This window comes from Carlito syrichta, unplaced genomic scaffold, assembly GCF_000164805.1.
Source record: "Carlito syrichta isolate Samal-C Ts95f unplaced genomic scaffold, Tarsius_syrichta-2.0.1 Scaffold302287, whole genome shotgun sequence".
Taxonomy (NCBI): Eukaryota; Metazoa; Chordata; class Mammalia; order Primates; family Tarsiidae; genus Carlito; species Carlito syrichta.
In genome coordinates, this window is record NW_007246383.1 from 302,735 (window position 1) to 325,241 (window position 22,507).

Genomic DNA, 22,507 nt, shown 5'->3' on the forward strand with positions numbered 1-22,507 from the left:
GTTGTAGTATAACATAAATGGTCAGCTGTGGTTGGATCCCTGAGCCCTGGGTCCTGGTCTTTTCATAAAAAGGGGCTGTAAAAATACAGTTCAAGGGAAGGAGATGGCGAACTCTATCTCAGGTCAGATACCAACACAAGGCTGACCACCACCAAAACTGGCATTTGGAGTTTCGAAAACATGAGTAGGTGACTATTCAGTTGGTAGTGACTGTTTGCTACCCCCTCCCCTCAGCCATTCTGCTTTCTGTATTCTGTGACGATCTGCTGTCTACTTCTTGGTTATCAGTGTTTGCCATGATCACTGTTGGTTTGTATTCTCTGTTCTTAGTTTTTTTGTTTGTTTGTTTCTTCTGTCCCCTGTTCTTCTTTTTTTTTTTTCTCCTTATTATTTAGAGCATGGTATGTGCATATGTGCTCAGGAAACTGATTGGTCTCTTTAAGTCTTCAGCTTTCCTTGGCTATGTTATTTGTTGCTAAGTTCTCAAGGGTCACTTTTTTATGGCTTTGAGGATTTTTTTTAACTTGATATTTCTGAGTCCAGAGCCATTTTTAGAAGTCTGAAGTTTCTAAAAGATGAGTCTCTCAATAGCCATGATTTTACAGCCATTCCTTGGATGAGTCTTTAGCAGGAGCTGAGCCTTAGGGCTTCATTAGCAGATGTTTTAGGGAAGTCTATTTGATGTAACATTTGTGTGATTTTTGCTGGTTTTTCCCCTGTTGTCTATTAAGTCCTCTAACCATCAGTGTTGACTTAGCCTGCTCATACTCTCATTGTGGGACTTTGATTTTGGAAAGGTAAAACTGAAGCTTGGTCTTATGCTTTTCTTATCTTGGCTGCCTGGACTTTTTGATACACACAAAGGAGATGGACCCACAGAGCTCCTCTTGTTCAGCCTGCTTGGGTTACCAGTTAGAAACCTGAGGCCGGGCTCGGTGGCTCAACCTGTAATCCCGCACTTTGGGAGGCCAAGGTGAGTGGATCGCCTGAGCCTGCGGGTTCGAGACCTGCCTGGGCAACTTGGCAAGACTTCATCTCTACAATAAATCAAAAAATTAGCCAGGCATGGTAGCACGCACCTGTAGTTCCAGCTACTCGGAAGACTGAGGCGAAAGGATCGCCGGAGCCCAGCGGGTCAAGGCTGCGGTGGCCGGGAGCGGCCACTGCACTCCAGTCTGAGCAACAGAGTGAGACTCCAACTCAAAAAAAAAAAAAGCTGAAACCGGTGGGTGGGTCCCCCAGCCCCTTGATGGCAGCCTAGTGTTAGAGCCTTGCCTGGCTTCTGTTAGGGTGCTGCCGCCACATTTTTTTCACCCTCACTGTTGTTCTGGTCATAGCTCATGTTAGGTCCATTGTGAGGTGCTTCATCTCTGTCTTTCTCCGTAATATGCTTTTATTTCCTTGGCTTCTCTTCCTTTCTGTTAGTTTCTAGCTTTTCCTTTTCCCCCAGAGTAGAGTCTGCACCTAATATGCTTTGGATCCTGCAGAAAGTGAAGTGATTGACCCCATACTCCTCTGTTGTCCAGATGTTGTTGGTGACTAGCAGAATAAATTGACCCAAACCTTTTCACTTTCTCTTTTTTTCTACTCTCTTCCTTCTTTCGCATCATTTCCCCTCTGCATACCCATTTGTCGGTAGGCAGAACGTGCCCAAAATAAGGTTTCACATAGGCATAGAAGTATAGAAAAGGACAGTGGCAGTTCATTATCCTGTGTTAGTCAGGGAAGGGAGGACTTAGAGGGATTCTCCTGAAGCCATGTGTAGATAGCAGCACATTATGTTTATTTACCTAGTTAGTTTTCTAAAAGCCTGTTTATTCAGTTTACCTAAGGTTAGTAAAATTGTAACTTTTCCACAGGAAGGAATGTTCTGGAATATTTTGAAATTAGGGATGAAGTCAGGAGGCGTCAGTGGAGATGATGGGGAGCTGGCAGGGCCCTTGGGAAGATGCTCCTGGCCTGTGGGTGTTCCCCTCCCAGAGCCAGCCCTCATAGGGCAGGCCTCCCCAGGAGCCTGTACTAAGCAGCTGCTTCTCTACGTGGAGAATACATGGCTCTTCTCGTTCCCGTCTCGTCACCCATTCTCCCCACTCTTGACACATATTCTCAAATTCAGTAATTAAAATGAATGGAGACATGGAGTCTCAAACTTGCCCTTTTCTTTAAAGGCAGTTTTGGGGAAGTGCCTGCAGTAGATAGCATGCCTAGACTGATTCTGTTTTGGCAACTTCAAATGCATTTATCCTTGACCTAGCAAAGGCTACCCTGCATGTTTGCATGTAGGCCAAAATTTGATTACATGTCTCATCACATGTGCATAAATGCATATAAGCTACCTATGCTGAAGAATTGATCAGCTTCTATGATTCTTTTTGTAGAATCTAATAACAAGGAAGGCAGTTGACTTTCTCCATAGGGTTTACAGCCATCAGAATGCTTTTAGCTACAAATAATAATAGAAAAACCATTCCAATATTGCTTCAACAATGTTGTTTTTGTTTGTTTTTACATAACAAGAAGTTCTGAGATACAGTGATTTGAGGGTTGACTCCTCAGCAGCTCAGTGGCACGTGAAGACCCAGGTTCTTTACCCTCTGCTGTTCTGCCATCTTCGGCATAGTGATTCTAACCAACCTGTGCTGGGCCCTGATAACCTTGAGGTATCTCCTCCAGTACTAGACATGTAGTGTGGCAGGTAACGTTCGGCAGAAGAAGAGATCTCTTCTTGTGTATCTTTTATTGACAAGTGAAGAAATCTTTTCTAGACACTCTTGTCCCTATATCTCTTTCACTAGGATTAAGCCATGTGTCTCTTCTCCAGCCAGTTCTGAGGACTCGAGTTTATAATACTTGAAGGCGTATATGTTCAATAGGTATTTATTGACTAGAAGAAAAACAGAATTACCTTGACTGCTTATAATTCACCCCTGAGGAGTGGACACTCAGATAAAATTTTGTGTGACAACCAACAGGGTGCAAGGCAGGATTAGGTTCTAGGGTTCCTTCCTTCTGTCCTATAAACAGTCACGGAGGGAGAGGCCCTGAGGTGAGACCAGAGGAGGGAGAGGGTCTGATGTCCACTTCATGATTCTTCTGCCCTCTTCTCCTCCTCTTTTATTCTCCTCTACGTTCTTTTTTGGCTCCCTTACACACACACACACACACACACACACACGCGCGCACACACACACACTCTTTAGGGGGCAAATGGCAACATAGTGGGTACCTGGTCCACACTACCGGGGGAGAAGGGACTACCTAGAAGCCCAAACTTCACCTGCATGCAGCCTACTTATATAGCAAACCCTCACTTGTACCTCTACAACTTTAAAAGATAATAAAATGCACTTTAAAATTGCTACCTCCATCCCATTATAATAACTGACACTCAAGTGTCAGTGTAATTGTAACTATACACCCTGTCACTGGAGCAAAATTTAGAAACCTCGAGTCTCCAGTTGGCTGTGAGATTTCTTTCAGCAGGCGACCTTCTGGCGAACTTTTCCAGTTTTGAGAGCTCCCTTGGACTGGTCGTCCTGCTTCCCTCCACTCTACCCAAGCCAGCCCATCCTTATCTGTACCGCCAGTGCCTGACCCACAGTAACCTCCCAACAACACATATATGTTGAATTAAGTAATGAATTTGCCAAGAAAAAAGTTCACAGACTGAGCCCTCTCTTTTCTTCTTGCTGTCTGCAAGAGAAAAACTACTCGGTACTTCCCTAACATCTTTTGAGGCGAGCAAAATACTTGAACTTCTTGAGTTTTCTGAGTTTATCATTCTATTTGTCCTTCTACTGCCTTTGACTTCTCTGAGCAAAGATAATGGTAACCATACCTCCTTGATGTCTGAAAGTTATCCTGAAGATTCACTGTCTTCTAAATTTTTTTTTTTTTTTTTGAGTCGGGTTCACATTCTTTACTTGAGACTGTAGAGCAGTGGCGTGATCATGGTTCACTGCAGCCTCTAATTCCTGGACTCAGGCAATCCTCCTTCCTCAGTCTCTCAAGCAGCTGGAACTAGAGATGTGTGCCACCACACCCAGCTAATTTTTTTTTTTTTAATAGAGATGGATTTTACTATGTTGCCCAGGCTGATCTCAAACTCCTGGACTCAAGCAGTCTTCCCTCCTCAGCCTCCCAAAGTGCTGGGATTACAACCATGAGCTACCACACCCCAGCCTGTCTTCTAAATTTAAAAAAAGAAAAAAATTCTTCTCTGCCTCATCCTCTGTCCTCTGCTTCACTATTTTTTATTGTAAAAAAAATTTTCCTTGAGTTTGAAATTTGCTTAGAGACTATTTTTTTCATCCTTTCAAATTTTTTCTAGAAGAATTTAAACTTTAAAATAATAATCAAAGGAATCAGCAGACTAAGAGGGCTTGCCAGGGGCCTCTGGCCCGAAGATATAAATGTTAGCTATTGAACAGGTGACTTCTGATTTTTGTTAAAATAATTATGCTTCCCTAAGGTTAAATTCCCTGAGCTTAAGTTTTTATAAGTAAAACTGTTTCTGGCAAGTGAAGCAATGATCTTATTTTCTAATTTCTGAGGTAGTTTTTTAAATGCTGGCTCTTCTCATGACAAAGACATTTGCTTTCTATTTCTTTTGAAATTAATCTTGCTCTTAATATCTGGTTGGAAATTATATAGTCTAAAAGGATGAACTGATAAAGAAAGTAAAATAAGTAGTTTTTAAATGTACCTTGTAAGAAAACCACAACCTAGAGCAAAAATGTTTGTTTTTGCATTGTTGTCCTGAGAAGCCATCCGCATTTCTCCAGCATAACCAAGGGAATGAGTGACCAAACCAAGGATCCAGACTCTTCCAGACAGCTATTACCAAATCTGATAGGAAGCATCACAGAAATTCCCCGTGGAAAGACACCACGAGGTGATGCCCTGCTAATAATCTCGGAACTAGAGTAATAGGAAGAGAAAAGGAATCTTTCGTTTAGGAGAGCACTGAGAAAACAGTCTGTGGAGAAGTAAGATTCATGGGGAAGGCATTGGGATAAAGGGAATGTTCACAGGATGCTGCAGGTAGTGCTGCCTTGCCAGGCAAGTGGATGCTGTAGAAGGCGGAACTTTTCCTCAGTTGCATCCCCGCCCTCAACAAACACGCACCCTTAGTAGCCAGGTGCAGGTGACCTCTTGAGCGTAAGGATCAAGGTTTATCATCTAGAAAACCTCTTTCTCAATTTTTAAATTTTATGTATTTATTTATTGTTGTAGAGATGGGGGTCTTGCTGTGTGACCCAGGCTGGTCTCAAACTCCTGGGTTCAAACAGTCCTCTTGCTTCAGCCTTCCAAAGTGCTAGGACTGTAGGCATGGGCCACTGCACCGGCCCGCGATTTTTTTTTTTTTTTTAAGTAACATAATATTTTTAACAATACTGCTGACTTTGATGATAAAGATTTCTCTTAGTGAGGAATGCTACTAGAATGTACTTTTTAAAATATTACATTTAAAAATTCAGAGTTTCTTCTCAGAAGGCAGTAGGCAGTTGTAGCAAGCTTCACACTTGAGGATGTAGATTTAATGACTGAGATCAAACGTAGATTGAGTTTTGAAGTTAGCTACTGAAGATGCACTTTATTCCAGTGCCTTATTTCTCCTTTTGTAGGCAAAGGTTATGGCGATTCCCATGTACCTGGGTAGGGTCAGTCCCTCGCTTGTCTCTAGAGGCATCAGTTCCCAGCTGTTTCCCCAGTCCCTCCCTCTTCCCAACCTTGCTTGTCAGTTCTACATTATGGTGAATAGTCCATCGCCCCCTGCCCTTCTGTCACATCAACTCAGTTCCTCCCTAGCTTGCTTCTCTCCCCTCACTCTCCTGACCCTGAAACCAGTCCTGGCTCAGCCCTGAAACTCCCCCTCAAACAAGCTCCTCCTTCTGAGCTGACCCAGTTCTGATAGACTTTTTAGGAAAACCTAGAGGTCCTCCTCATGACTTTCAGCCTGGTGACAGAGCAGAATCTGACAGAGCTGAGGTGGACTCCTATGAGCTGCATGACCTTCGGCAAGCTCCTCATGCCTCAGTATTCTCTGTAAAGTAGATGTGATAATGGTACTTTTGTCACTGAGTCATCAGGAGGACTAAGAGACACTGTATAGGGTGTCTGGTTCCACAGCCTGGTGCTTAGCAAGTGCTCAGGAAAGGACTACTGACGTCTATCATTACGATTGCCCTTGAGAATCACACTATATGACTTTAAGTGTTGTTTGGGCATGGAATTCTGTTACAAGCCAAATAATAAGTCATAAAATTTTAGAGTTGAACTTCATAAGAAGAAACCAGAAACCATAGAGAAAGCTAGATTCCCATGTTAGGTCCAAAAGGTTAATTTAATAGTATAAATGAAGTAATATTCGCAAGCCAGGCAGTACCACAATACAGAAGTCATTTATGGTGACACATCAAGAGCTATCACCTAATATCAGTAAAGAGGAACATTTGGAAGAGAAACACTTGAAAACTGACAGTTTTAGCCATCAGTTTTCCCACTGACTTCTGATAAAAGGTAACCATGTTTATATATTACCAGGAGGAAACTTTTGGTTTGTGTGTTTCACTGTGACTTTCTGAGAAAGAGGAAGTTGATTGAAAAGGAATACAGGTATTCTGTACTGCCTGAGCCCTCACTGTCAGAACTCAGATATCGAACATATTTGGATGAATTTCTCCATAAATCCCTAACCATCTGAGCTCTCACTACCTGCCTTCTCAAACTTAGTAACAAGATGCATTTGGAGAAAGAAGAATCTCTCACGAACCAAACTTTCCTTCTGAGCAGTCACTAAATAGATTTAGATGCGGGGAAACTTGTAACTGATTTTCACATATGAACTTGATTTATCAAAAGAAAGTAGTTAAAATGTTTCAATGTAGTCTTTTTAAGAAGGAGATCTAGGCAATTTTAGAATGAATTCCAGGATAAAATTTACAATGGAATGTTTGCCTCAGACTGGATTCAAAGTTGCAAGCAACAGAGGCTGACTCTGTTCAAGACTCTGTGTAGGAACAGCACCACACAGGCTCAACTTCTAGGAATCTAGGAACAGATACCACACCCACAATTGGGAACTTCTAGGGGGGAAACTCCAGTGAGTACTGGCAGAGTCTTCCATTTTTCAACGGATTCTAATGGAACAGCCACTGCTTTGACCCCAGTGCCACCTTTAGTGAGAGGGCTGGAGATACACACACACACACACACACACATACACACACACACACCCAGAGATACAAACACACACACACACACACCCCCCCAGGGCTGGAGATATACACACACACACACACCCCCAGGGCTGGAGATACACACACACACACACACACCCCAGGGCTGGAGATACACACACACACACACACACACACACACACACACACCCCCAGGGCTGGAGATACACACACACACACACACACACACAGCTGGAGACACACACACACACACACACACCCAATAGTTCTGACTACTTCCTTCTACTGTCACTAGCTCCTGAGGGCAAGCCTGGCACAGGTGCAACTACAGAATGAGCCCTATCTATAAAAAAAGCTGGGAAACAAGCACTGATGTCTGTCCAGGGGATATGGGATTCATAACGTTGAAAATTCTCCAAATGTAGGAAGGCTGTTCAGATGGTATGGGCAGCCCCAAACAGGATAGAGCAGTGTTTTTCCATATTTGCAAGTTGTAACCTTTCAGTTAATGGTAAATCAATTTAGTGAATCAAGGCCCAGTTTTCTTCTCCTTTTTTAATGAAATAGAAGAGAAAGTATTGGTGTATCACTTGTAGTAAGGGTAAGTTATAAGCAGTGAAACTTTTGTTTCAGTTGTGTGGGATCTGCATCTCTGTCTGAACTGGGTTGCCATGTGAGAGCTATTTTGTCACTACAGACCACAGTTCATGATCAAAAGTCACCATACCAGAGTATTCCAGGGTTCAGAGGATTTGGTCTCTCTCACTCCCATCTCCAATTGTTTGCACAGTGTTTCTCTCTTCTTTTTCCTTTTCATTTAGTGTCTCTCTCTCTCCCATCTCCAATTGTTTGCACAGTGTTTCTCTCTTCTTTTTCCTTTTCATTTAGTGTCTCTCTCTCTCTCTCTCTCTCTCTCTCTGTCTCTCTGTCTCTGTCTCTCTGTTACACACACAGCTGAACTGTGCAGAACCTTTCTCCCTGGAGCTACTGGGAAGCTGGGACATTTCACTTGCTGGGGTACAATATGTATTACACACACTTAAAGGCTGACCTGGTGACCTACTCCCGATTACAGCATTGTTTCCAGGGAGAATTATGTTCTGACTTCTAAAGATAAAGCTTAAAAAAAATTCTATATTGTAGAGACGGTGCCTGTGATGACTGTGATGGTTGTGATTGTTGTTACAATGTGGAGAAAACATTTCAATCTAGACTTTGACTTAAAATATTTATGTAGCAAAAAAAAAAAAAAAAAACCAAAACAATAACAACAAAAATCCTAATGAGAAAAAGCTTTTGTCTTATTGTCTTGTATATGGAGATCAGCACTTGCTTCTTTAGTTTTCACTTCCTCTGTTTGAAACCAGTTCATTCTAACTTAATGTTATCTATCTGCAGGTCCATTCACTCGACCTCATCCAGCTTTATGGCGTATGGTTTTTGGTGAGTTTCCATTCATAGATGTTGTTAAGTTTAAAAAATTTCAGCAGGGCCTCTAAAATGTTAGGTCAGACCTACCAGGGGTATCTGGTGTGCAATCCAGTGTCACAAGAAAGATGCAAAGAATTGTGCAGAAGTTAAATTGCAAAATATAGTTTATTTAGAAAGTAAATTAGAAAGAGAGAGAGAGAGATTCACCAAAGGTAGGAAACAGGGCCAAAGGTAGGAAACATGGCAGCCATAGCTCAAAGAGCCACATGGACACATCAGAATTTAATAAAGCAATGGCTAGAAAGTAAATTGGAAAGAGAGAGAAAAGATTCACCTCCCCAAGGCAGGGGAGGGGGCCAAAGCTAGGAAACATGGTGGCTATAACTCAAGGAGCCATGTGACCAGACCATAGCTTAGTAAAGCTATGGCGACTACTGTTTGAAGTTGAATGCCTTCTAACCCTTCCCACTGATGGGGGCAGGTTGTTAAGGTGACTGGGTGTTCTGCTGTATGTCATGACAGAGGGCAGGTAAACACAGGTACTTACTCAGGTGATGGATGGCAGGCAAGTGGATGGGTTAACATGACTGTTGCCCTGTTGATGGGGTCTTCCATGAAGGTCATGAAGGGCTGATTAGGTTAACTTGTTTACAAAACAAGATGGGGAGGGGATTGTAAAGCAATTATCAGTAGCTACCTCTGAGAAATGGGTTCTGTCCTTAGCCAGTGGATTTGAGGGTAAATTAAAGTGAACTGCTAGAAAAACATGACAGTTCTAAGCAATGTTAAAATGACTACTCTTTGACTAGATTGACTCCATGTTATGTCCTTTCAGATATAAAATGCGTTCTCCTTTTAAGAATCTTTTTCTGTATATCATTATAGCACTTACCACTCTATAGTTAAAGTGTTAAAGCATTTTGCTTTTTGGTATTCCTAATATACATGTTTCATTAAAATTTTTTGACACAAATTAAAGTATTGGTGATGACTTAAATTCTTTAATACATGTGAACTGTTTCAATTCCACATGTCCCCTTCTTGAGCTGTTGTCTCTTGATGTACGCAAGATTGAACTTTAGCAAATTCTGAGTGTTTTCCTTTATACATCTTCATGTCACTTTTTGCTAGTGCAAGTTCAAGTGCATCCTATGAGCACATCTGTCTTGTTAGGAGGGAGTAAAAACCCAGCAATTCCATTTATTCAATGTGATGAATGGAAAAGGGAGAAGTCATCTGATAAAAGAGCCCTAATTTAAACTAAGGTTTATTATTATAATAAACCTTAGTTCAGAGTCACCTAAATGGATTTAAAATCTTCAAGCCTTCAGCTATTGGCTTCATCTTGCCAAAATAAGACATCAAATAAATTATTTTAGGTTTGGAAAACATAATTTTACATAAAAATGCCCAAAGATTCTGAAAAATACCTGTTCTGCTAACAGCTGGATATTTTTCTTTGAGCCTTCAGAGCTCATGGGTAACTCTTAATAGCTTTTAATTTATTGGTGAATGTTGGGCTTAGCAGTCTTTCACTGAGTGTGCTATGTGACAGGTGCTGCTCTGGACCCTGAGGCCACCAGGGAGAACCAGACAGACAAGAGCCTGTCCTCAGGAGCTGCCCTTCCACTCAGGGAGGGAAGATATCTAGTAAACAAACCATGACACAAATCAATAATTTAAAAATGTCAGCTGTCACTTAGTGTTAGGAAGCTTGTTAAAACCAGGAGAGGTGACAGTGACGAGTGGCTGCTTTAGCCTGAGTAGTGAGGGGAGGCCTGAGGGAGGGATGTGTAATCTGTCACTTGTATGGGAAGGGTCTAAGCCTGCAAAGATGGCAGGAGGGGTGGCAGGATCCCAGGTAAAGGGAAAAGCCTCTAAAATGACTCCACAGCAAGATAACACTTGGCTTGTTCCAGGCCAGTGTGGCCCAAGTGTAGTGGGTAGAATAGTAAGAGACAGGTCAGATAACAGCACTGACAGAATCACAGGGGGCTGTGGGCCAGAGAAGGAGCGTGGCATGAAGAGCAGGGAGAAATCACAGGAGGATTTTCCCAGGGGATTATATGTATGTTGTGAAGGTCCTGGCTGTGTCACACCTACAAGCTATGGACTTAATAGTGCTGCTTGAAGTTAAAAGTTATTTTCAACTAGTTGGGCACATCTGAGTTTTTCCTGTTTTGAACAATCTAGTATAGGTGATGCTCAGTTTTGTTGCTTACCTGAGAACTGTCTGGGAACATGGAGCCCTTTGATAATCTGATGATACCTAGAGGCCCATTCCCAATATGTACACCCACATATACTCACCATGTATAATTCTGCATATAGTATCTGGGGCTTCACAGACGTTGAAGCCCAACTGAGAACACCAGTTTAAAAATCCCTATGCCACAGTTTCTTTCTGTTGTAACATAATTTTTAAAAATGGAATTATTTCAAAAGGATCACAATTTACGAAAAAATGTGGTGCGGGGCATTTGAGGTAAAAATTTGTGAGAACAGCTTGTTTGTGAGTACAAACCAAAGGCGGTTCTCATGCCTAAAATTGTGTGTTCCCTGGGCCCTGAGATGCCTGATTGTGGCTGGCCAGGTTCCACCCAGGCCTCCTCCCTTGAGCTCCCTGAAGCCAGGAGCGGGACGCTGGTTGGAAGGCCTGGCACTGTAGCATTCACATGGATTTCATTCCAGACACGGACGTACTCTCCTCGGGAATGTCTCACTGTAGATCAGTGCTGAGCCAAGTTTAGATGAGCACTGTGATCCAAGGTCATTTGTATCACAGGGTCTAAATGTCCTTCATAAACATTTTAATTCTAAGGGAGAATTAAACATTTTAATTCAACAGAAGGAGAAATGACATGAGAAAACCCTCATTATTTGTTTTCAAATCTTTCTGAAATGTATTGCACAGGCTTTTGCCTTCTTAAAGTGTATTGTCAACATTTCTTTTTTAAGTGACTTGGGAGTGATTATTAGGATAAAAATTATGATATGATGTGACAAAATAATGCCTGCGAGGGCTAATATGGAATGTATGAGGGGGGAACTAAAAAAAAACCAGAATTTATTTATAAAAAATTGTGTGTGTTTAAACTTAAGTCATTTTGAAAGTGCGTTCCGTTTGATGCAATACACACCTATCAAGATGCTTTTTCCATTGCTCAGAACAGTTTTAGACCTTGTCTATTTTTGATGCCTTTTAGCTCTTCTGCCATTTTTTGCTTCACCTCTTTCACATCAGCAAAACGTTTCCCTTTGAGGACTTTTTTCATTCGGGGAAACAAAAGTCACTCAGGGTGAGATTTGGTGAATAGGAGGGTGGGGCATGGGGGATCATAATGATTTTGGTCAAAAACTACTGAACACTCTGCAAGGTAAGGGGCAGGTGCACTGTCATGGTAGAAGAACCAGTTACTTGTTTGCTACAACTTAGGATGTTTCTTCCACAAATTGTGATGCAGCCTTTTCAAAACTTCCAGATAAAAAACTTTGGTTGACCGTTTGATCTGGAGGAATAAATTCTGAATGTCATACAAGGAGCCTGCCCTCCCAAAGATAATTCTGGGTTTTTTGGGGTCTTGAATAAGTGGCACCAGGCCACCTCTTGAACTGTCCACACCCATCCTTGCCCACCTCAAGTCTACTTAGTTAGCTTTGCTATTAACCTAGGTCATCTTATTTCCCCCATTTAACTTAAGATCAATTCTGAGGCCAGGTGCAGTGGCTCATGCTTATAATCTGAGCACTTTGGGAGGCTGAGGCAAGAAAATTGCTTGAGCCCAGGAGTTTGAGACCAGCCTGGACAACAAGGTGAGAGCTTGTCTCTACAAAAAATTTTTTAAAAATTAGCCAAGCATGGTAGTATGCACCTGTAGTCCCAACTACTCAGGAGGCTGAGGCGAGAGGATCGTCTAAGCCCAGATGGTCAAGACTGGTGAGCCAGGCACTTAAACCTGGACAACAGAGTAAGACCCCAACTCAAAACAAAACAAAACAAAACAAAAACTCAAAAAGATTAAATATGAAATCCTGGTCATGACTTTTAAACTTTGACTGTCACTTCAGGGCTACCTGCTAGTGCTGCAGTCACATGTCAGATCCTAGAGATTGCTCTTTTCAGAGACAGGCCTGCAGGCCATTCTTTCTACCTGAAGTCAGTTACATATACTCCTCATGTCCACCTCATACACTCTTTGGCTGCCGGTTCTTCAAGTTTCAGCCTAAGCATTATTTTCTCCTGAATAATGTTACTGACCCCCTCCATCTGATTTAGGACTGTGCATCAGACTTCCTTATCAAAGAAAATACCAGATTGTAATAAGAGTCTCAACCAGCTATATTACAATATTAGAGTCTAGACTTGGCAGTAAGGCATTTGAGGCTAATGTGTGTTGTGTGTCTGACAACTGGATCTCTCCTAAACTTGAACGTGTTTTTGTTTCCCTCAGGACTCAGTGTGCTCTACTTCCTGTTCCTGGTATTCCTACTTTTCCTGAATTTCGAGCAGGTTAAATCTATAATGTATTGGCTAGATCCAAATCTTCGATATGCCACGAGGGAAGCAGATATCATGGTATGTACTTGTCAGTAGTCTCTTAAAGAAACTGGTAGACTTTTGGGTGTAGGAAGTAATAGCCTTAACATTTTAAATTGTTCCTTCTAATTTTTCCTATGTAAATATCTAAAAACCAGGTCTCTGGGCAGGTTGTTGAGTTGCATGATTTTCCACGTGTGATACAGTCCAAGAAAATGAAATGAAGCAAAGGGGCAAGCCAAGAAGAATATACATATTGTCAGACAGCCGTGGGGGTGAATTCTACCTCTGTCACTTGGTAGCAGTGGGACTTTGGGCAAAGTACTTGTTAGCCTGTTCACTTAGTTGTAAGATGAAAATAATATTCTTGTTATTACGAACTAAACAAAGTAACGTCCTTCACAGGGCCCATTTCTAGGCTTGCCTTAGTGCCCACACACGCCAGGACCCTGGGTCATAGCAGCTGCTTCTGCTTCCATTAGCATCAACGTCACTGTCAGCACCTCGACCCTCACCCTCTGGCCCTGATGCCATGATCTTTCCCAGCTGCTTGCCAGGAAGAGACTAGACATAATAATTTAGGCCTTTTTTTTCTTTTCTGAGTCGGGGTATCACTCTGTCAGTCAGACTGGAGTTCAGTGATACCATCATGGCTCACTGCAACCTCAACCTCCTGGGCTCAGACAATCCTCCTGTGTCAGCCTTCCAAGTACCTGGGACTGCAGGTACATGCCACCATGCTAGGCTAATATATATATATATATGAAAATCTTTTTTTTTTTGGTAGAGGTCAGATTTTGCTAAGTTGCGCAGGCTGGTCTCAAACCCCTCCTCAAGCAATCCTCCTTGAGGACGTGAGCCACCAGGCCTAGTCAATTTAGGTCATTGCATTTGTTATTTTTATTAAGCCATACATACACAATACTTTATTCTTGTCTTAAACTACTCCATTTTGGCTCTTACCAAAGAGACTACTTGTATGGGAAAAACCAGCTATTTTTCTCTATGCTCAATGTAAACATTTCTGTGACCAGATGTGTGGGTTTTTCCCACACCAGTGATTCCCCAACTTTCCTAACTCTTGGAGGAAGTGTCAGATCCCACAAGTAAGGGCTAAGTCCCACAACACTGCCCACATTTCAGATGCCAATTGCAGATCCAAGTTGTCACCTGTGCTTCCGGCCAGCCAGCTAAAATTGGTAGTTCCACATCACCTTCTTTGTGCTCATTCATTTGCTATGATGACTCACAGAACTCACACTTACTGGCTTACTGTAAAGGTTATGATGATACAGGTTAACAGCCAGATGAAGGGGTACATAGGGTGAGTCCAGAAGGGTACTGAGGCAGAAGCTTCTGTCCCCGTGGAATTGGAGTGCATTACCCTCCCGTCACATGAATATGTTCACCAACCTCACTGAATCCTAGAGTTCAGGGATTTTCATGGAGGCTTGATCACATAGGATGATGGATTATTAACTCAATTTCCAACCCGCTCCCCTTCCCACAGGATGTGTGGGTGGGGATATAAGTTTCAAAGCTTCTCCTCATGTCTTGGTCTTTCTGATGATCGGCTCCTAACCAGGAACTTACCAGAAGTCACCTCATTAGAACACAAGATGCTCCTGCCATCTGGGAAATTCCAAGGGATTAGGAATTCTGTGTGAGGAGCTGGGGTCAGAGAACAAATATGAGAAAAAAAGATGCATCTAGCTCCCCTATTGCTCAAGAAATTCGAAAGGCTTTAGGAAACCATTTGTATGCCTAATCCTGAATCATACCCCACACCTTTAAAATAAAATAATTTTTTTTAAAAAAAGATTTTAGGAGTTCTGTTCCAAGAACTGGAGACGAAGACCAAAATATGCATTTATTGTGACTCACAGTATCACTCACAGTATCATAGTTATTTTATGCTATCATGTTCATTTGGAACAGGTTAAAGAAAAACCTGATGATACTGAAAAAAAAGGAGAACAGGCATTTGGGCCATAGATGACTTTGCTTTGACAGATAAGGAGTAGTTAATACAAAGAGAGACTTAGTAGAAGGTCCAAGAAGTAATCATTCCACCATGGCTGACATTGCACAGACCCTTCTTGGAGTGGTGTTTCTAGATTTTCATCTTTAAATTTTTTTTAAGAGACATGCTTAAAAAAATATAAGAATGCCAGAAATCACTTATAAGTCTCAGGGAGGAAAGTCTGTTTTGAAATTTCTTATTCTAAGGGAGAGAATGGCAAAGGGTAACTTAATAGTGTATAATGATTATAATAATGAAAATGATGGTGATGGTAAGGATAATAGCAGTTATTGATCGTGGATTGTCTACTTTGCCAAGCACTGTGCTGGACACTTTATATTCTGTATAAGCCTCATGCATGCTAGGCACTCTTATCACCATCTTACAGAGTGGGAGATAGAAGCTTAGTGTCTTGTTGAAAGCACAAGCTTATAGATCTCCTTGGCTTTAAAACATGTACTTTTCTTTGGACTGTGCTTCAAGAATACAATTATAATAAGTGCTTTGATGCTCATGGGAGCCTTATGAAATAGAAATTGGGAGAAAGCTTTTCTTAAACATCTTTCTTGAGTTTTTCAGCGAAAGCGGTCACATTGCAAAGTGAACTGACTTGCAGGGGGATATAATGATGTGTTTCTGTTGATCCAGTTCTCACAGCTGGTGGGAGGAGGTTGAATTGAATAATGCTCTTGACGTCTATCATCCTTAGAAATTTGACATCACAGGGACATCCAAATGTCACAGTTGCAGCCTCAAAATAGTTGAAACTCACTTTTGGAATATAGTTTTTAAGTGTTGGCTAATTCTTTCTTGCCAAGCGAAGCAAAGCACGAGGCTGTGCTCAGCTTCTAGAGTTCTAGAACCAGAACTGCCTCATCTTCTCCATCCCTAAGTCCATCACTTTTTACTTCCTTAAGGTAGTCTTTCACAATTCTAAGGACCTGCATTGGAGCCTCCCTTATGCAAAACAGTAGGTCTGTAATTCCCTAGTTCCCGGGGTCCATATTCTTCTAATTCTTCCACACCCCATTCCTAATCTTGATGAATTGTGGTCCATGCCTCGTATCGTACACTGAAACTCAGACTCCATTTGCCCTTAAAGTTAATATTACAAATTGTAAAGGCTGCTTTCTAATGAAATCCCATTAGAAGTAGCTTTTTGTGTAATTGTCTGAAAAATTTGCAACTTTTAAAAAATATTGGTTCTAAGTCGGGCTTGGTGGCTCAGACTATAATCCCGCGCTTTGGGAGGTTGAGGTGAGTGGATTGCCTGAGCCCGCGGGTTCGAGACCCGCCTGGGCAACTTGGCGAGAACTCATCTCTACAATAAAAATCAAAAAATTAGCTGGGCTTGGTAGCACGTGCCTGTAGTTCCCGCTACTTGGAAGGCTGAGGTGGAAGGATCGCTGGAGCCCAGCAGGTCAAGGCTGCGGTGGCCAGGAGCATGCCACTGCACTCCAGTCTCGGTGACAGAGTGAAACTCCAACTCAAAAAGAAAATATTGGTTCTATTTGAAAATGTGTTCTAAGCTTCACACAGCTTTAATAGCACAGCTCATATGGTTATGCACAACAGGTTTTCTGATCTCATCTATTTCTGCCCACCATTTAAAACACTTCTGTACCCCCTCAAATTAAAAGTCAATCATCAGCAAAATCTTCTGTACCCTCAGCCTAACTTGTGAATATTCACTTTATCTTGCTCTAACAAAAATCTGTATTTCCCTAAAGGACACTCCTTCCCTGTAGTCCTCTAGAATGGTGGCTACTTTCTCTTCTACAAGTCTCCTATTGGATATGAAAGTAGGATAATGTTCTTGTCACTTCCAGATGATCCTCTTTCCCTCCTCAAAAAGAAAAAAAAAAACAACACTGGCATTGAATGTCATGCCATAATTTTCTTCCCATTTTTATATTTGCAGTTATCTATTTATCCCAAGTCAGTCCCCTCATTCCTTAAAAATATTAGCTTCTGGATCACTGTCCCTCTACAATGTCAACCCTGAAACAGTTGTGGATTTAAATATCTTCTTATAGTGTGAGTTCTTAAACTTTGTTTATGTGCACATTCTCTGAATCCCTTTGGAAGTCTAGGGGTAAAAACCAAGGACCACTTCTTAAAATATCTTAAATGCAAAAAAAAAAAAAAGAAGATTACAAATTAAACCAATTATAGTGAGAAGAAAAAAAAAAGTGGAGCTCATCTGTGAATTGGGTTGTCTCCAGCAGCAGTTTTTTATTTAGTAAATGCCGACTGCACTTTTCCTGTGTGCTAGACACCAAGCTGGTGGGAGGGTAGGCACACTCCCTTGTCCTCTTGGAGCTTAGAGTCTACAAGAAGGCAAGTTAAACAAATGATTGCTGGCTATTGAGCCCTAGGACAACTGCAACAGTTTTTAAAAATTGTATTACAAAAAGTTTTAAACATATGTAAGAATAGAGAAAATGCGTAACCTCATGTACTTCACCCAGGCTTCAGCATTATCAACACATGCCCAGTCTTGTTTCACTTTTCACCCCACATCCAGGATTAGTTTGAAATCGTTTTCAGGCATTAAATGTAAAATATATGGACTTTTTTTAACATAACCATTTAATAGTGAACAGTATGCAGTGAGCATACACATTTCTGCAGTTGCCTCATAAATGTTTTGTACAGTTGATTTGTTCAAAGTAAGATCCATCCCAGCTCTTTGGGAGGCCAAGGTTGAAGGACTGCTTGAGCCCAGGAGATCAAGGCTACAGTGAGCTGGGATTGCGCCACTGCACTCCAACCTGGGCGACAGAGTGAGACCCCGTCTCAAAAAAAAAAAGGTGGGGATCCAGACAAGGTTCACACATTGCATTCAACACATCTCTTAAATCTCTTTTGACCTGTAGTTTCCCTACCCTTTCCTGAAAGTTTATTTGTCATAGAAACTGATTGCTCTTTCTGTAGGGTTTTTCACATCTGGATTTTGTAGCTTGCACTTGTAGAGTGTCATTTATTTAATGTGTCTCTTTGCTCCCCTATATTTCCTATAAACTGGAACTTAGATATAGAGACTGGATGGGATTCTAGATTCCAGATCAGTTTTTTATAGTGAGACTACTTCACAGGTGGTGCTGTGTATCACATGAGGAGGCATGTGATGTCGTGAACTCTCTTTTTATGACATTAAGATTTATCATGAGTTCAGGAAGTCAGCATCAATTTCTAAGATGCACCATCAATTACAGGTATAACTTTTGGAAGGAAAAAAAGAAACCTTATATTTAAAGTATATTATACTGTAATATATTGAAATATTCACCCTAATTTTCAAAGTAAATTGGCATGGAAAAGACATGTCATAGATTCAAGAAAGCACAATCAGTACAGAGAGGACAGCTGATGGGGAGGCCCTGATCTGGGTGTGGAGAACTGGGGCTAGTTGGAGCTAAAAGAATGTAGAGACTGTGAGGCTGCCAGGGTGGAGCCAACAGGGATGAGAAACTTGGATGTTATTTTAATAAGAGGCCATGGAAGGCTTAAAAGCCAAGGAGCTACGTGACCTGTGTTGATGTTTTAAAAGGTCAATCAATTATACCCGATCTTTGAGTTTGAAAAACAAAAAGGAAAAAAAAACAGAGTCCAAAATCTCAGCTGATTTCTTCCTGTAAAAGCTTAGTGGAGCAGATGACTTTAGACCTGGACTGAATTAGACAGACCTGTCCTCCCCTGGCCCACTGGACAACCACAGGTTTCTTTCACAAGGCGGGTTCTGAGCTGCAAAAATCTCTGCATGGTTAAGGGAGCAGACAAGAACGTCTCCTTATCTGTTGGCAAATAATTTCCAAAGAGGGCCCAAAAGAGGCTGGAGCTCTTTTTCCAAAGTCAGTAACTCCCCCAGAGAGGAGTGAGCGAGTGAGTTGGGCTGGAGGCCTGGCACATGGAGTAGTAGTGATCCTCCTACATTGGGAAAGGCACTATTACCCAACCGCTCCCTCCTCCTGCACCCTCCTCAGCACAGACACACACACACACACACACACACACACACACACACACACACACACACACACACCGCTCCCTCCTCCTGCACCCTCCTCAGTACAGACACACACACACACACACACACACACACACACACACACACACACACACACACACACACAGAGTCTGATTGTAGGATTTCCAAGATCTCTTCGTAGTCTTAAGCTGGATGTGAGTACTCAGGTGCTTATTATAGCGTCATCTATGGTTTTTTGTATGCCTGACACATTCTACAATTTTAAAAAGCTATTATTATAGAAGCCTGAGTAAGAAATAACAGTGACAGTGAAATGGATAAAAGAGCAACTTGGGGAAGTCAAATGAATAGGACTTGATACTTGCTTAGGTCCTGAGCAAGCCAGGGAGAGGGTAGGGTTACCGAGATCAACCTAGGTCCAACTGGGAGGTAGGAGAGGTGTTTTTTTGTTGTTTGAGTTGGGGTATCTGTCACACGGTGCAGAATCATGAAGACCACAGCTCATGGCAGCCTTGGAAGTAAGAGTTTATCTTTACTTATCGTTCACTCATGGGTACACCTGCCCACTCAGCTCTCTTTTAGCCCTGGACTGTCCTTAGTTGAAGCCTGTTCTTCCTGGTTCCTGGGTAATTCCTGCCTGCATGCCAGGATGAGAACCAGGGTCTTCCATGGTGATAACTGGTAAATCTGTTCATGGATAACTATCCTAATAGATGCATTTGACTCTTGGTGATTTCTAAAGCGCCTTCTCATATATCGAAGCATAGAAATACTCTAATTGAGTATAAAGGCCTCCAAAGTTGTCTTCATGCGCTGATTACTTTGAGTAGTCTTTTGGAAGCAGACCTCGCCCTTTCTTATCTAACCCTACACAATTGTTCAGGAGTAAAGAAGAGCATGAGTGGTGGAGGAATCCCAGGCTAATGGGACCCTGTTGCTCCCCCTAACCTAATATAACCTGCTCCAGCCCAAGTTTCTACTTGTTAGTCTGCAGTTCCCTGTGACAAGAACATACTGACACTGGAAAGAGTCTGGGAAGAGAATGTTCATCTTATTCCAGGGCAGCTTTTTGTTGGTTTTACACCTTATCTTGACTTATCCCTGTTTAATTGTATCCTCCTTTTTCCAGATTTCCCATTCTTCTTTATAGACAGCATAGTATCATATCACACTCCTTCTTGAAAAATTGAATTTTAAAATTTATTCATTTACACAACCACTCATTGGGTACCCTGTCCACTACCGGGGGGAAAGAGGGCTTGATAGAAGCCCAAAACTCACCTGCACACAATTTACTTAGATAGCAAATCCTCACATGTACCTCACGACTCTAAGATAAAAATAAATAAAAAGAATAAAATAATAAGCCAGGCACGATGGCTCACACCTGTAATCCCAGCACCTAGGGAGGCAGAGGCAAGAGGATTGTCTGAATCCAGGAGTTCAAGCCAACCTGGGCAACTTGGTGAGACTTTGTCTCTACAATAAATAAATTTTTAAAAATTAGGCTGGGCTTGGTGACTCAGCCTGTAATCCCAGCACTTTGGGAGGCCGAGTTGAGTGGATTGTCTGAGCCCACGGGTTTGAGATCAGTCTGGGCAGCTTAGCAAGACCTCGTCTTTACAATAAATCAAAAATTAGCCAGACATGGTAGCGCATGCCTGTAGTTCTGGCTACTTGGAAGGCTGAGGCAGAAGGATCACTTGAGCCTGCAGGTCAATGCTGGGGTGACCATGAGCGTGCCACTGCACTCCAGCCTGGGTGACAGAGTAAGACTCTGACTCAAATAAAGTAAAATAAGATAAAATATACTAAATACTTTGTTTAGCTTTGCATATTGAAGTGCATTTTGTACAAGAACGAAATTGATGTGGTAGTTTTCAGAAGAGAGGGAAGCTCTTTTGCTCTTTCAGAAAGTATCATTTCTAGAATTTAACTAAAATGTTATAGTTTATAGGAGTTCTTCCAGCTGGCTGATAATGGGTGAATATTTTCCAACTTTTGCTGTATTTCCTGTCTGGTTAATTTTGGACTATTGTATTGTCATATAGTCATATTATTTTTATTATAAATAATATGAAATACAAGATTTAAAATTACTTAGAAATATATATAATCAAAAACAGAAATGGAACCAAAATTCTTAACAGTTTTTTTTAGTGTTTAAATCATGTTGTATCTGATATATTTTTGGATGAGGGGTACTGCTATTTTCTTCTCATTTCTGAAGTAGGGCATTTCAGTTTTTCTTCTTTTTTTAGTTTAAGTATTTAAGGCTTTACATTTTCTTCTAAGTTCTGCTTAACCAAGTCTCATCATCTGATATAGAGTATTTTTATTGTCATTAGTATGGGATGTTTTTAAAACTTTTATTATGATTTCCTCTTTAATCCATGATATTTAGAAATGTGTTTTTACATTTCCAAATCTATTGGGATTCTTTTACTTATGTTTTTGTTACTGGCTTTAACTCTGCTGCTTTGTGGTCATATGATGTGGTCTATATGATACCATGTCTTTAAGATATATAGAGCCGAGCCGGGCTCGGTGGCTCAGCCTGTAATTCCGCGCCTTTGGGTAGCTGAGGTGAGTGAATTGCCTGAGCCCGCGGGTTCAAGACCCGCCTGGGCAGCGAGACCTCATCTCTACAATAAATCAAAAAATCAGCTGGGCATGGTAGTGCATGCCTATAATTCTGGCTACTCGGAAGGCTGAGGTGGAAGGATCGCCGGAGCCCAGCAGGTCGAGGCTGCGGTGGCCGGGAGCGGCCACTGCACTCCAGTATGGGCGACAGAGTGAGACTCCAACTCAAAAAAAAAAGAAGATAAAAAATCAAGTGATCTTCCCACCTCAGCCTCCCAGAGTGCTGGGTTGACAGGCATGAACTACCATGCCTGACTGTGGACTTACTTTTTAATATGCAGATAATTTAGGAACAAGTTTCTATTGTGTTTTTAAATATTCTTTCTCAATTTCTTCTTAATTACAGAGCAAAGAGATTGCATTCCAACTTCACGAGGACTTAATGAAGGTTCTTAATGAGCTTTATACGGTAAGCACATCATCTTTCTTCTTTTGCAAGAATTCTTGGTTTAGAATTCTGGTTTGTCAAAATACTGCTCATTTTGTAACTCATTCCAAACCAGAGTGTCAATAAACACCTCCCTGGCTGAAACGTGGGACCAGGAAGATGGATGCTAACTCCTATGTTTCTTTACCACTCCCTCCCAACTTGGAGAAACTGAATTCCAGTGTACACGCACACACACACACACACACACACACACACACACACACACACACACACACACACACACATAGAT

General features: G+C 41.6%; 1 protein-coding gene across 2 annotated transcripts in view; it reads left to right on the forward strand.

Annotated features, from left to right (window-relative positions):
- PTDSS1 (phosphatidylserine synthase 1) overlaps nucleotides 1-22,507 on the forward strand; it is a 74,773-nt gene that overhangs the window by 14,892 nt on the left and 37,374 nt on the right. Inside the window, exons 3-4 of one of the 2 annotated variants that reach the window (XM_008056222.2) lie at nucleotides 8,601-8,645; nucleotides 13,085-13,209. The exons of the other annotated variant lie outside the window; for it this stretch is intronic. Of the exons in view, the coding sequence (XP_008054413.1) occupies nucleotides 8,601-8,645; nucleotides 13,085-13,209 (170 nt within the window). The remainder of the gene's footprint in view (nucleotides 1-8,600; nucleotides 8,646-13,084; nucleotides 13,210-22,507) is intronic. 2 annotated transcript variants of the gene reach the window in all.